The 15,033-nt window shown below is 46.6% G+C and overlaps 1 protein-coding gene across 2 annotated transcripts in view; it reads left to right on the top strand.

Annotated features, from left to right (window-relative positions):
* The window catches only part of dgkh (diacylglycerol kinase, eta), a 53,157-nt gene extending 47,408 nt beyond the window's left edge, over positions 1 to 5,749 (top strand). For both annotated transcript variants that reach the window (XM_030111295.1, XM_030111294.1), the window contains 2 exons: positions 450 to 580; positions 4,935 to 5,749. In XM_030111295.1, coding sequence (XP_029967155.1) covers positions 450 to 580; positions 4,935 to 5,021 — 218 coding nt within the window. In that variant the 3' untranslated portion in view covers positions 5,022 to 5,749. The remainder of the gene's footprint in view (positions 1 to 449; positions 581 to 4,934) is intronic.
* The last annotated feature ends 9,284 nt before the right edge of the window (positions 5,750 to 15,033 follow it).

Raw genomic sequence — 15,033 nt, 5'->3', positions numbered from 1 at the left:
CAGCTGGATTTCCTCTCCTTCCCCTCATCGTGGGCTGGTCTCTGATTGGTTCAGCTGGATTTCCTCTCCTTCCCCTCCTTCTTCATGTGTTCTGACCGTGGTTGACGTCGACGTGCATGTGCCCCCCTTCCTCTGGACTGCCTCGTTTTAACCTCTTCATCCTCCTTCCTCCGCCGCCAGCTGCCTCCTCTGCTCCTTCCCCGATGCTCCACCCCCTTCACCCCCTCCACCCCCCCCCCCCCCCCCCCCCCCCCACTCTCCATCTTTACCCTCGATGATTTTTCCTCCACTGTGATGCTGTGTGACACATTCACATCAGTAAGAGTGAACGTTCCAGTGTGTGTTAAATGGCAGTGTGTGTGTGTATTTCTGCTGTGCTCTATATGTGTGTGTGTGTGTGTGTGTGTGTGTGTGTGTGTGTGTGTGTGTGTGTGTGTGTGTGTGTGTAGTGGAGAGGTGGGGCACAGAGGAGGTGGGCGTCTGGCTGGAACAGCTGAGTCTCGGGGAGTACAGAGACACCTTCATCCGACACGACATCCGCGGCTCGGAGCTGCTGCACCTGGAGAGGAGGGACCTGAAGGTAAACACACACACACACACACACACACACACACACACACACACACACACACACACACACACACACACACACACCTCTCTCAACCTGTGTCCACCCTCTCCTCCGACCCACAATCGACTCTTCCTCTCTGTCTTCCGGCTCTGTGCTGCCGCCGCTCGCCGCTGTGCTGCATCGCTCTGCTTGGCTTCTGCTTGGTGAAACAGACTTGCTGCAACCCACTAACACCGTGTATCTGTTCGAGAGGGGGGAAGTCAGCCAGCAGCACCAAATGAGCGTAACTTAGCCTGAAAGGAAACCCACAGCCGTCATCTGATCCCCAGTGAGACTGCAGTCCAGAACTGTTCCAACGCCAGACATCCAGGTCCCAACAGTCCACAGCGCCAGTGAGAAAGTAGCTCCGCTAACGGCACTTCACTCTCAAATGTCACAAAGAGGAGAAAAAAATGATATTTTCAGAGGAAAAAAAACACATAAAACATATCATCAAGCTGATATGGTGAAGGAAGAGCCACAGATTGCAGACCTTCAACCAAAGATCCCTGCAGTTAATGGAGCGCTCTGTAGCGTGTAGAGGGGTTATGACAGCCAATAACGTAATAATTACCAGTAACATCATGGAAGAATTTGTCCAGTTTGAATGTGAACACGTGATAATTTATCAATAATGTAATGAAGCGGTTCCAGGTGTCATGGTTGGGTTTCCAGTCATGTTTTCAAGTGTGAATAGAAAACGACTGAAGTGTCCGTTTGCCTGGATCAATATGGATCCTGCTGCCCTCCAAACCTGATGGAGGAACCGGCGCTGTAGTCAAGATCACCGAACCAGAGACCCAGTCAAGACCAAGACTTTAAGGGGTCGAGACCAAGTCAAAACCAAGACAACACCAAGACTTGAAGGGGTCAAGACTGAGTCAGATTAAAAGACCAAATCTGTTACAGGGCGGTTCTCATGCTCAGGTGCGAAAAGCAGGTGGAAACTGAAGTAGGGATATTCAAACAGGGTTTATTGGAATAATAATAATTCTTGCAAATTAATCTTAGCTGGATCCCAGATTCTGAGAGTTGGGTTGATCCTCCCGGTCTAAAGGGTTGTTCTCCAGAAGCGAGGGTTACAGACGGTACAGTGGAGTCCGTGGTCGGGGCGTGGCCAGGTGGATGGCCGGTCCCGGGATGGAGAAGCGAGTCGGGACGGCTGATTGTCCAGGTCCTCAGGCGAGACACAGAGTCAGGCAGTCGTTCAGTAAACTGAGAGCAGAGAACAGTGCTGTCGAGCTACGGTCCAGCGTCGGGTGAAGTCTGAGACCCGGTCCAATAGAGGGAAGGATCTCCGCCCGGAACCAGCTGATACCAGTCAGCATTATCAGCAGCCGGAACTCTGCTTCCAGAAACACAGCCGGCACCGGACAGCTGAAACAGAGGGCCACAGCGCCCCCATGTGGCTGCAGGAGTGCAGGACCCGACAGGCACGATAGGGGGCCTAGACTGAATCAAGACCAAGACAAGACCACGACCAAGACCAGAGCGCCCCAAGAAAGAGACCAGATCAAGACTTGAAGGGACTGAGACAGAGTCAAGACCAAGACCAGAGCATTCCTAGACCAAGACTTTCAGGGGCTGAGACTACGTGAAGATCAAGACCAGAGCATTCCAAGACCGAGACAAGAAATTCCCAAGACTAAGGCTCGAAGGGACTGAGATAGAGTTAAGACCAAGGCTTTAAGGGGCCTGGACCAAGTCAAGACCAAGACCAGAGTTTCTCAAGATGAAGACTTTAAAGGGGATTAAGGCAAGAGCAAGGTCAGAGCATTCTAAGACCAAGACAAGACCAAGTGCAGAGTATGGCAAGACTTGAAGGGGCCGAGACAGAGTCAAGACCAAGACCTTGAAAAGGTGGTCTTGAGACTGTTCTTAAGACCAAGGCTGCTTTTGAGTACTACACCACAAGGAGGAGCCATCATAGAGGGGACGGGGCTGAGCTGGACTTGCCAAAGAAGGTCTGAAGGAGGCTTCTGTTGGAGAGACTCTGGGGTAGAATCCAGCTGCAGGGAGCTTTAACGTCTGTACAGCCCCCGAAGGAACGGCTGAGATAATCTGGGATCTTTTAATCTCTTAAGATTAGGAACGGTGCGTCATACTTTCAAATTAAAGTGCTGGTAAAAGAGTCACAAAGTCCACGACACTTGAAGCACATATCAAGGCACCGTAAATTAAAGCGTAAAGCGTCATGCTACTGTAGTCTCCGGCAGGTACGCTCCGTCAGGGGAATGTTCTGTTTACGAGAATGCATCAGTGGACCACCATTTCCAAACAACCATCTACTGCAGGGGATAAAAAGGAACAGTTATAGGTTGCTAATGTGTATAATAAACACACACACTTGTTTCTATGTTTCCACTTACGTCCCTCATTTCATTGTCCTTTATTACCGGTCCGTCTCTCTATGTCTCTAAAGAGTTTTAGTGCTTTATTGTTTTATTGTGGAAAATTGTTCCAAAGTTAGTATTATCATAAAATTAGTTTTCTTATTGTGTCAAGTCAGTGTAGCTAAACACATTTGGTTTAATTTTTTTTTTTTTATTATTAACATATTTACATGACGTTATGAAGGGAGGATTATGTTCTGAATGCAGTGTGAATCTTAATTGCTAAAACTCTTTGGACACTTTTAAAAAATGGCAGATTCCAGTTGCTTGAGTAAATATTGTAAAGATTTCTAAAAACTCTAGTTTTTACATGAGGAAACCACACAAATGCACACATGCTGCAGAGAATGATACGCAACAAACATGAATAGGGATGGGTACTGTTCACAATAGAACCGATATGGTACCGATTCCCGGCGCATCTAGGAATCAGTACTGGGACTCAACGGTACCAGTTTTCGGTATTTCTGTGTGTGTTCATTTGGTAACAGATTTTAATTTGTTGCTGGCAGCAGACGATAAGTCGTTAATGGACTGGCGGACTAATGGACACTAGCATGCTAATTGATGTTAGCGTGCTAATGGTGCTGAATGCAGGAGATTTAGCCGTAGATCTGAGGCTGGTCTCTCCTCAGCCACGAGACAAATCTTGTTCTTAACCAGGAGCTTCCTCAGATCAGAAGTTTTCCCGCTGCATTGAGCGTAATCTGCACCGTATTTTGAAAAGCGGAGCCGTGTTTTCGTCACGCTTCCTTTGTTGACATGCTAGCTACTGACGTTCTGAGGCTCTTGGACGAGCAATGCTGTGTTCAGGTACGGCATGGAAAATAGCCTCCTCTTCCCCTCCCTCACAGTCACAAGGATGCATTCAGGAACCGAAACATGGTGCCGTTTGGCTTCAGCTGAATCAGTACACTTACTACCGACGGAATTCGGTCGGTACCTATAAAAGATTTGGTACTGTCCCTAAACATGAACACTGGAGGACATGGACATTCATATGGACAGAACACCGAGCTGGATTGGTATTATGGTGACTGTCAACTCCAAAACTACCAAGTCCAGCAGAATCTGGACTGGGAACAGGACCAGGACGATCTGGACTGGGAGTCATGACACTCTGGAGGAAAACAAACCAAACGGCCTCATGGAGGGTTTTATTCTCCAGAGGCTTCTTCTTCTCATCGGTGTGTTTGTCTCGTTCAGTTGGACTTCCAGACTATGTTACGAACCGAAAAGCTTCGATCCCGTTGTCGTCAGTGTGTTGATGGGAAAAGTGTTTGACTGTGATGGAATGTCAGCGCTGAGGCCCCGCCCACTTCCTCTCCAGCTGGCGTGAACACACACTGCTGTGACCACAAAGCTTTTAGCCTTTTTTTTTACATCGGGATTATTCAGTTTATACCAACAATCTACATACAGTCAGGACAGGACAGACTTGCGGTAAATTATTTCTTTGTTGCAATATTTATTGGAAATTAGTTTTCCATTTCCTTTTTTAAAGTTCTGACATTTCCAAGGGATGATGGGTAAAACCCAGTGAAATGCACTGAATTACAAAAGTACTCAGTTGATATTCAAACCTTTTTTAATTATTTGATTGTTTCAAGGGGAAAATTCTTTTTTTGTCTTCATTGTTTGTTTTTTTTTAGATACTTTGTCTTCTTGTGTGAAACCTTGTGAAATGTATTCAAGAAATGATTAGTAGATATGTTTAGTTTTATTGAAAGCTTTTAAAAGACCTTTATATATTTTTTCTTCCTTGGATTTAAAGTATTTCATGTCAGTTGGTTCCAGGATCAGAGCTCTGCGGTTTATGTTAAAGCAGCCGTTCTTCGCAGTGGTTCTCCTGGTTCTTGGGGTGAAGCGGCTGTGTCTCCCTCGGGGTCAGAGTTCGGTGTATTTATAGCGTCTCTGCTTCCGTCCTGCAGGATCTGGGGATATCGAAAGTGGGTCATATGAAGAGAATTCTCCAGGGAACTAAGGACCTGGCCAAGGCCTCCATGGTCGACCTCTAACGTGGGAGTGACGTGAAGCTCCCGCCGGGGGGGCGGTGGGGGGGTCCAGCCGTCCCCTGGCGTCCGGAGCGTTCGGGAGCACCACAGGAAGTGGAGGGGGGGAGGACGGCGTGGAGGACGGCGTGGAGCCGGCGGTCCGTCCCCCGGTTCAGACACTCTCAACAAGATGCATTCTGTTTGTGCTTCGGTGCCAAAACGACTGGTGGAGAAAACTACACACACACACACACACACACACACACACACACACACACACATACGGAGACAAGCCACTCCCACTCCTCGCCCTCCGTCAGGTATGCAACTCGCCCTCCTCTCAGCGAGCTGGTAGCAGAACTCGGGTTCGGTTCTTGGTTCTGGTAGCGTTTGGAGACCATCGGCTGGATCTTCGCCAAGACGGCGCCGGCGCCCGGGAAGCCGCGGGAAACCCTCGCACGCCATGCTTGCTCAACTTTAGATCGGTTTAAGTGCATGATTAGCGTCTTGATTTCTTCTGTGTGCGAATTAACACTTGAACAAGTTTGACATGACTTTAGTATTACGATGCCATCTGTTACTACTGAGTGCATCCCTTTCTTTTCTGTTTTTATGATTACTTTTAACAGTTCAACTCTTTCTAGCTTTAATTTATTTCCTTTGCATGAAGTGTCAAAGATTTCTGTCAGGTGCCATATCAGTTATTTAGCGTAAAATGTGCTTTATTGGTAAAAATGATAAGAATTTTTTTATTTTTAAAACCCACAAAACTGTCAATGTGGTTTGAATCTGTGGAGTTAATCTTGGTATCTTGGCACGTTCTGTGGATGTGAAAATCAGTACCAAAGTGAATGTCTAAGAAAAAACAGTCCACTCTTTATTTCATAGGCCAGTGGGTTTTAGGTTGAACTCCTTTCTTAGGCTGCAGGAATCTGATTACTGTTAGTTAGAGCTGCAGGAATCTTTAGTTTAGCTGTTTTCTTCACGGATTTCCTGATTAATCGATGAGTTGTTTGGAGAAAAGTGCCAAATGTAGCAGAAAATCTTTTTAATTGTTCCAGGTCGACGCTCCAAACTGAATTATCGTCAGTTTATACGACAAGACGTTTTTCTGAAAAGTTTCACGTTTACACGGCAATGTTCCAAAAATGATTCCTGTTTCCATGGGAACGGCATAATTATGAAAATGACTCAACATTCCAGAAGCAAAACTAAAAATCTTTCCCCTGTTTCCATGGAGATGGATTTGCCCTCCCCCAGACACAGTCAACCAAACATTCCTATTGGATGCACTTTTGGACACGCCCCCAAAATGAGGCGGTGCTTCACAGGATGAGAAAAGTAGGAATTTATTGGGAAAATTACTTTTTGTGAAAGTTATTTAACAGATAAAAAAGATGAACGGTAGCTTTGAGTGTCGCCACACATTCAGACATGGGAGATTCCTTCACCGAGCCTTTAAAGCGGCGATTCCGTCGACCTGCTGGTGGATTCGCGGACTTCTGGGAGCAGCTCTAGTTTCTGTCAGGCTCGATCTGTTTCTGTTTTTCCTTTAAGGAATATCTAAACGGCACTTTCCTATCGGCATATCATAGCATCCAATCGACAGCCTCGCCTCGACTTTTTTACCTTTCGGTGCAGTATTGAACACTACGGAGGACGGCGGTCAGACGTTGGGGTGATGTTAGGGCAGTCGCTCCAGCGCAGCTTCGATTCTCCTCTTCAGAAAACGGACGGCGCGCCGAGTCGTTCACACTACTTCTAGTTTCTTTTCAAACTGGTGGCATTACAGGGTATACTTCAGTATGTGATGCTATGTGTACATATATCTAAACCTAAATCAGATGCACTGTATATACAGTATGCCAGTGTATGCAAACAATGTTTGTCAGTGTTGTAGTCTGAGTTCTAGCTGGTTGGACACGGCATGCATTGTCAACAAGCTCACACCTTTGATTGTGTATATTACACCTTAACTTTTGTGTGTTTGGTTGGGATCTCTTTTACATGATATCGCTGTCGTAATCTTATGATGGTGCAATATTTCCTCTCCTGTTTTGATACTGTCTTCAGAGCTTTCCCCCGTGACGTTTCTCACTCGAGGTGTTGGGGAGGGGAAGCAGGAGAAAATGAGATTTTTTTCTACATGCGCTCCTTGAGATTTGAGGATTTTTAGATAAGACTCCACCTTAACTAACAAGCCTGCAGATTTTCTTCCAGTGGCACACTGGTTTGTAGTTTCACTCCTCTGTGCTTCCAAGGTGATCCACTGACTGGGCGGGTGCGGGGCGGAGTGGGCGGGCCCGACTGTAGTGTCGCCTGTCGGTGTGTTCAGGTGTGTGTTGTGAGATGTGTCGGTGTGTTCAGGTGTGTGACTGTGTGTTTCACCAGCAGCTGTTAACATTTCACTGAAACCCCTGCAGAGTTTGGAGCCTCGGGCTCAGTTTCACCAGAGCCTCTCTGCTTTACGCCCTCCGGCTTCATCTTCCCAAACGTTCATGTTGCTCTTCAACATTTCAGCGTCTTATCTCCGCTTCCTGCTGCCGGACGCAGACAAAACAATCAGCGCAGAGTGTTTCAAACGTGACGAGGAGCGAGAGAAAGCACGGCGACAGATAGATTTCTGCAGCGCCTTCATGCAGAGTTAAATCCTTGGAGGATCATGTTCAGTGGTTCCCAAACTGAGGTCTGGGACCCCCTTTGGGGGTCGCCTGGTCTCCCTCAGCCTCCAGCTCTCACAAGTAGACTTGCACATGTTAAGAAAGTCCATAATGAGAGGATTTTTATTAATTGGAGAAGAGCTGGGGAACTTGGAGTGGATTTAAAACCGATTCAGTCTACAGCTGTGACGGTTCTGATGATCCAGTGGATCCCGGTTCTGACCCCAGACCTGAAGGAACCACCGATCAGCTGATCAAGATCCACATTCTCCACTTTGAAGACGCACGTCTGTTTTATTGAAACTAAAAAAAATAAAATAAAAAGAAATCCATCGGCTGGTCGGTCAGTAAATCCCTGCTGGAAGAGTCTAGAATCCAGTCACCCCTGACTGGAACGCCGGCCTCCCGTCGGTTTCAGACCCCGTTTAAACCGAAGACATTTTCAAGTGAAAACGCAAAACTTTCCACAGCGGTGCACCTTTTTTGACAGCTGCTCCCAAAGTGGAACTTCTGGAAAACGGTCTGTCTCCATGGGAACGAGGAAAAACAACACTTTGTGGCAACGTTTGGGCGGCGATGCTAACGGCTAACCACGTCGTTTTCAGCGTCTCCGTGTAAACATCAAACTTTACTCAAACAAATTAAGCTTCAATTTTTGCGTTTTCACCTGAATCGTCGTCGTGTAAACGGGTCTTCCTCTCAGACATGGACAGTCTGTCAATCAAAAGACGTTTCCTGATTCGTTGCTCCTGACTGAAGGAGTTTTAGTCTCGTCAGATCAGACTGAACATTTCAGACTCTGGTTCTGTCTCCGTCTCTTCGTGCTGGTTTGAACGGAGCTGCCGCTCCTCGGTGTGTGTTTGTGTGTGTGTGTGTGAACCGTCTGGGTGTGTTTGGCCGCCCCCCCCCCCCTCGCCGTGTCTTCTCAGTGGACTGTACATAATGCTGCAAACTGCCTGGTTCTCCAGAACCCCGGGAGAACCCATGCAACGATCTTTAAGAAGACAGGCTAGCTGGCATGTAGTCCTGACGCTATGGGAGAAAAGTGAGTTTTATTTGTTTACATTACGTTTACAATGGCACAGTTTTCATTTGTAAGGATATATATGTAGGTATAAACAAATATTTGCATATTTATTGCCTAAGGTTAAATGATATGGCGTGTTTTGTGTTCTCACATTTGGAATATAATGTTACGGTCGTCACCTGTATTACTATCTGGATGATTTTTGGTAAAGTAGTTGATCATTTTTATGACTACTAAGTGACTGTTTTCTGTGCCTTTTTATGGTTAGAATGCATGGTTAACTATTTATTACGATTTGGAGTCACTGAGATGTGTATTTTTGTATTCTGAATAAATAAATGGTTCAGCTTTTGTTCTACATTTTGGAGGTGCCTTAAAAAAAAAGGCTACCGATTCATATCTCTCTTCTTCAATAAAACCAAATACAAGCCGAGTGTTTCAGACTCCTTCTGTCCATCTTCAAGGCGTTTAGCTGGAGCAGCAGTCGACTGTTTGAGCAGCAGAGGAAACGATCTGGCCTGATGAGAAGAGTTTTATTGGCATGAAGTAAATTCCTCTCCCTCCTCCACTCAGCCTCATGGTTTAACTCACTATCAGTCTCCTCCATCACGGTCTCACCCTGGTCCTGCTCCACCCGTCCCCCCCACCTCACCATCAGACGTTGGACAGGACGACCCGGCTGGACCGGGACGAACCTGTCCCCGACTCCACCACGGCGCTGGCCTGCTCCAGCTGGTCCAGGAAGACCACCACGGCGCTGTTCATCACTGCGACCGACTTCACATTAGCCCGCCTTCTCCCCCTCAGCCAGGGCCACGCCCTCCACGCTGCAGGGGGCGGGGCCACAACCCGGGCCCCGTGTCTGCGGGTGAGCTGTCTGAGGCTGGTCATGGCTGCAGCCAGACCCCCAAACGGACGGCAGAACCAAGAACCCCCAAAACGATATAAACTAAAATGTGCTCCGTGATCAATAAACTACGGTGACAGTGAACATTAACAACTTAAACAAACTGAAAAAAACAAGCAAAAAGCAGCGCCACACACACCACGCTCTCACACACTCCTACCACCACTCACTCCCAGCATGCACTGCGAGAGAGAGAGAGAGAGAAGAGTTTGATATGGAGGAAGAACAGGCAGTTCAGGAAAAATAAGCAGGTTTTTAAACAAAGAGAAGGTTTTGATGTGATTGATTCTCTGAGAGGGATTCACTCTGCAACCTCAAAATTTAAATAATCTAGAAATTATATTGATTTAAAGAATTAAAACCAAAATAAAGCAAAATAATGTTAAAAGGGGGGATTCATTTAGTAAAAATAAATTCCTGGTTATATTAACATTTGGTCACAAGACTAACTGTCTTGGCAGTTTTTCCATTGTTCATCTGAGAAAAGGCTTTAAACGCAGCATCGTATCAGACCAATCAAATAAGATGGCTGCTCCTGACGACACAGTAAAGCATCCATTGGCTAAAAGAAATAATACTCTGGGCAGTTTATCTGGAAACATACTTTATACTCCCAAGTATTTTTCTGACACCAGTACTTTTACGTGTAATTGAGCATTAATCAGTGTAGCAGTATTAGTACTTCAAAACAAAATTTTCAGAACTCTTTCCACCTCTGGAAATTTGTCAAAACAAATTTCTATTTTTCCATCTTCAGTAGTTGAGCAGTGGCCAGAAGATCCACCTGTTCCTGGATAATGCTGCAATGATGTGATTCGGGCCTGTGTGAGAAACTGAATTCCCCCAAGACTGCCACTGCGGGCAGGGTCAGAGGTCAGGGTCAGAGGTCACTGCTTGAGCCATTGACAGGTTTGAGGAAACCCTTAGGATGATAATTCAGGGTTAAAGAAATCAGACAACCTGTATTTCCAAGGCAGTCTGATTTTTTTTTTTGAAAAATGTTAACCTGCATGGTGTCTGTTTTAAAATGACATGACAGAGCTGATTTTAAAAACCCTCCACAGTAAACTGAAAAAAACCCAGCTCTTTCAGTGGTTCCTCCTCATCAGCTGGTTTGTGTGTGCTTCCTCTACAGCCCTGAATAAATCCTCCTTGTACAGCGTCAACACCTGGACTCCTCATCTTTGGCTCTGATTCACCAAAACTGCCACAGCAACAAAGAGCAATTTTTATTATTATTATTTTTTTTGACAAGTGGGGCTCAGACTGCAGCGTCGTTTCCAAACTGAGAGCTGATTGGCTGCTGCTGATGTAGGCGGGTCCTGATCGCAGACAGTAATACGGTCCTGATTAGTGATGGACAGATTGAGGGAGACGCTAAAGCTAGGCTAACAATGGAAATCAAAATGAATTAAGGTCGTCAAAGTTTATCTAAAAAAAGAACCGCCGTGCGCCTTTCTTCTCTTAGCGTTCAGTCCAGCTCCAGCATTTATAACCCCTTAATTTAATTGTGAGGTGTTTCTTACCTCCTGCTGCAGCTGTACCATCAGATATTCCACTAAATTCGTTATTGACCAACGCTGCAGTCATCACTTTACACTTTTAAGGGGCTGTATCATGCAAAATTCACTTTTTGTATGTTTTAACCTTGTTATATAGTTATGTTCTCACCAAAAACACCCCGAAGCGCTTTTTTCCTTTGTGCCTGTGTGTTTGAGCTTTCCTTGCTTTTCTGCTGCTCAGAGAGGCAGCCCCTCCCGCACCGTGAAAACGCTGTTTCCCATACTGAAGTCACTAGGAGAAGATGGCTCCCCTGGCCGCCCCCAGCCCCCAGCCCCCCCCCCCCCCCCCCCCCCCCCCCCCCCCCCCCCACCCCCCGCAGGCCCTCGGCAATCAGTGTTGCCGCTTTTTGTATCTCTGATTACGGAGATAAACTTTAACCATCGTCTGAAAGCAACAGTCAAGCAAGAGCAAGAGTCTGAAAGGTCTGAAGGGTCTGAAGGGTCTGAAGGGTCTGCGCTTGGTGAGTCCCTAACAGGAAAAGATGTTTTCGCGTGTCTTTGCATGTAGAGAAGCTAGAGCTAACGCTAAAGCTAACCCTTAGATTTGTTTTGAAGCTCCAATTGGTTGAAGTTCGCTGTCAGTCAAAGTCCACAGGGGGAGAGGCGGGATTTTCAGTGAAACAGAGCGTTTTCTCTTCCAGGTTTCAGAATTATCCCCAGAAAATCTTTTATTTCACACAAAATGACTTTTCCTTAGCGCCAAAAATAAACTATTACCATGTTAATGCCAAAGCTAGGGTTTGGACTAGCTAAAAAAAGCATGATACGGCCCCTTTAATGACTCTCAAACATCTTATTTATTCCTAAATATTTCTATTTGATTGCATTCACTGTTGGCTGTTGTTTTCTGCATATATTGACTCTGTATTCTCTATTTGTATAATTCTGTTGCCTTCACAGCCAATGAAACCTGAAATTGAGACCATCTACTTGAACAAGTGCGAACTCAACAAGTGCACCAACGCTTGGAGGCCCAGAATGAGGAGGGACAGCCCCGCCAAGGACCGTGAGATGCTGCAGACGGAGGCACGGGCAAAAGTTCACACTCAAAACACTCTACTTACACTGCACTGTGGATTTCAGTGTGGCTGTAAATGGGACAAACGTTTGATGATCACACTGATTAACCATATTTTCTAAATGATTTCTCCCCAGGACCTCCTGCGGAAAGTGCGAGCCATCTTGAACAAACTGAGAGGTTCGAGCGCCCGGTGCAGCAGGTGCTGGAGCTGTGCGTGGACTCGGAGGAGAAGCTCGGCGGCGTGGTGGACCTGGTGTTTGACAAGGCCGTCGACGAGCCCAGCTACTCCGCCATGTACGGCGAGCTGTGCCGCCGCCTTGCCAGTGTAAGGGCGCCAGATTTGTTTATCACAGTTAGTTAAGAATCAAAGGTTACATTTTAAAGCAGAGGACATTGTTGTAGCTGTAAATTTGCCTGGTGGAATGTTATATACAGCCTGCTTTGTTTTTCCTCCTAACCTCAACCTCTGTCTGTGGTTCACAGCTGAAGGTGCAGACGGCCGAGAAAGCCGGCAGCGCCGTGACCTTCCGCACGCTGCTGCTCCGCCGCTGCCAGAAGGAGTTCGCCGTGGAGAGGAGAGACGACGTCCTGGTTCAGAGGAAGCAGGCGGAGCCCGACTCGTCTGCATCCGTAACTGTCGATTCGACTTCACATTCTGTCACAGACATGTGTGAACAGCTCAGTGAATGTTTGTCTTGCTTTCTTCAGGCCACAGAGCGCGAGCGGCGTCAGGAGGAGCTGGAGGACGTGAAGCGCAAGGCCCAGAGGCGTTCAGGCGGACTGCTCAGACTCATCGGGGAACTCTTCAAGCTTCAGATGCTGACGGCGGCCATTATTGTCAGCTGTTCCTTCCAGCTGTTGAAGCAGCAGGAGGAGGACTCGCTGCAGGGTCTGTGCACGCTGCTCACCACCGTCGGCAAAGAGCTCCACGCTACAGGAGCCAAGGTGAGGCTGAGAATGCCGCTTTATCGGTTCCGGATTCATGTTTGTATTTTTCTCGAATATCAAACTGATACTTTTGGGACATTTGTTTAGCGATGGAGCTGAAATGACATGAGAATCTTTAGGTCAGATTCAGACGAGCTCAGCTTATCTTAAAGGCTCCAAACCAGAAACCTTGATCTGAAAACCAATCCCTTCAACTGGAGCATGTAGTCTTATTTAATTTGAGGAAAGAAAATGAGAATTAAAGTCACAAATCACTGCTTTTTGTTATGAAACAGAGACACAAAAATAACTCTCTCTCTCATCATCTCCTGCTTTTCTTTCCATCAGCCACAAATGGATCGTCCTTTTGACCAGATGGCCAAAGTGATCCGGGAGCGCCAGACATCCACACGGATCCGACTCATGCTGCAGGACGTGGTGGCGTTGGAAGAGGTGAGTGCTTGGTTGAGAGACTGAACTCTAACTCCTCGACTGACAATAAAAAAAATGCGTTTATTCTTCTCAGAACAACTGGGTTCCTCGGAAGGCCGACCAGGGCCCAAAGACCATCCTGCAGGTCCACAGGGAGGCTGAGGTGGAGGAGCAGCAGAAAGTCATGAAGCAGCTGTTCTGCAAGGACGACTGGAGACGCGCAGGTGAGTCCCTCAGTGGGAATCCTCTATGAGGCTGAGAATCTCTCAGCTGACTCATGATTTGCCCTCAATAGTGAAACATGAATACGCCCTTCAGTCCCCACTCTAACTGATCAGTGTTTTTAGCCTGTGTGTTTCTGTGTGTGTGGTGTGTTCTCAGGAACCTCGGTCGCTCCTCAACACCAGAGCGAAGACACCAGAGTCGCTGCTCCCACCAGGATCCTCATCCCTCGTCAGATCCCCAGGATTTCAAAGGTGAGACACACGGCAGGCAGCTGAGCGCCGCCTCCAGCAGCTGGATGGAAACTCCTGCTTTTCTCTGCTTCTTTACCAGCAGTGACGCTGACCTCCTCCAGAACAGATGTTCTACATGCATTTCTCCAACTGGAGCAGCACGAGCACGGTGGCATTGTTTTAGGAAAAGAGTCGAACCGGTGGAGCTGGTGGAGGAAACTGTTCCGCTGTTGCAGCCGGAAGAGCCGGAAGAGCAGGAAGAACTGGGAGAACTGGGAGGACTGTCCAGTTCGCTCAGCTGGACAGAAATTTGGAAATCGAATGGAAACTGGGGACGGAGAAAAAGAAGATGGAGGGAAAGAAGAAGAAATTCAGAACAAATAAGTACACACAAATAGGTTAAAAAAAGTGTCTAAGGAACAGCGATGCTGGAAAAGAAGAATAGGCTTTATGTCACAATGGGTGTGTGTGTGTGTGTGTGTGTGTGTGTGTGTGTGTGTGTGTGTGTGTGTGTGTGTGTGTGTGTGTGTGTGTGTGTGTGTGTGTGTGTGTGTGTGTGTGTGTGTGCGTGCGTGCGTGCGCGCGCGCGCATTGAGGAAGTGTGCAATTAAAGAATAAAAAAATAGAACATTCTAAATTGACCAAGACTGCAGGATATTTTATTCAGAGTTGTTGCTCATATTCTACGTATACAGCAGAGCTGTACAGTCTGACAGACAAAACCAAAGGCTTCCTGCACCCCTTCATTAATTACAGTGAGAATGTGTGTGTAGCTACAGTCCATCAGAGCAAATATCAGATGTGTAGCGGCCAATAGAAAAGCAACAAAGAAAAGTTGTTACATATCAAAAATAACAACAGAATTATTACGAAATGTAGTTTAATGTATATTGTTATTAGTTATGCATTTTTTAAATTCGTTTTACCAGGTAAGTTAATTGAGAACTGCTTCTCATTTCCAATAACAATGTGGGATGAATATTAATGCTAAAGATACAAAAACAGAATTAATGCAATCGTCATCATTTGACCTTTAAAAGTTTAA

Source organism: Salarias fasciatus, chromosome 16 (assembly GCF_902148845.1).
Source record: "Salarias fasciatus chromosome 16, fSalaFa1.1, whole genome shotgun sequence".
NCBI lineage: Eukaryota > Metazoa > Chordata > Actinopteri > Blenniiformes > Blenniidae > Salarias > Salarias fasciatus.
This window is presented reverse-complemented; position numbering and strand designations above follow the sequence as displayed.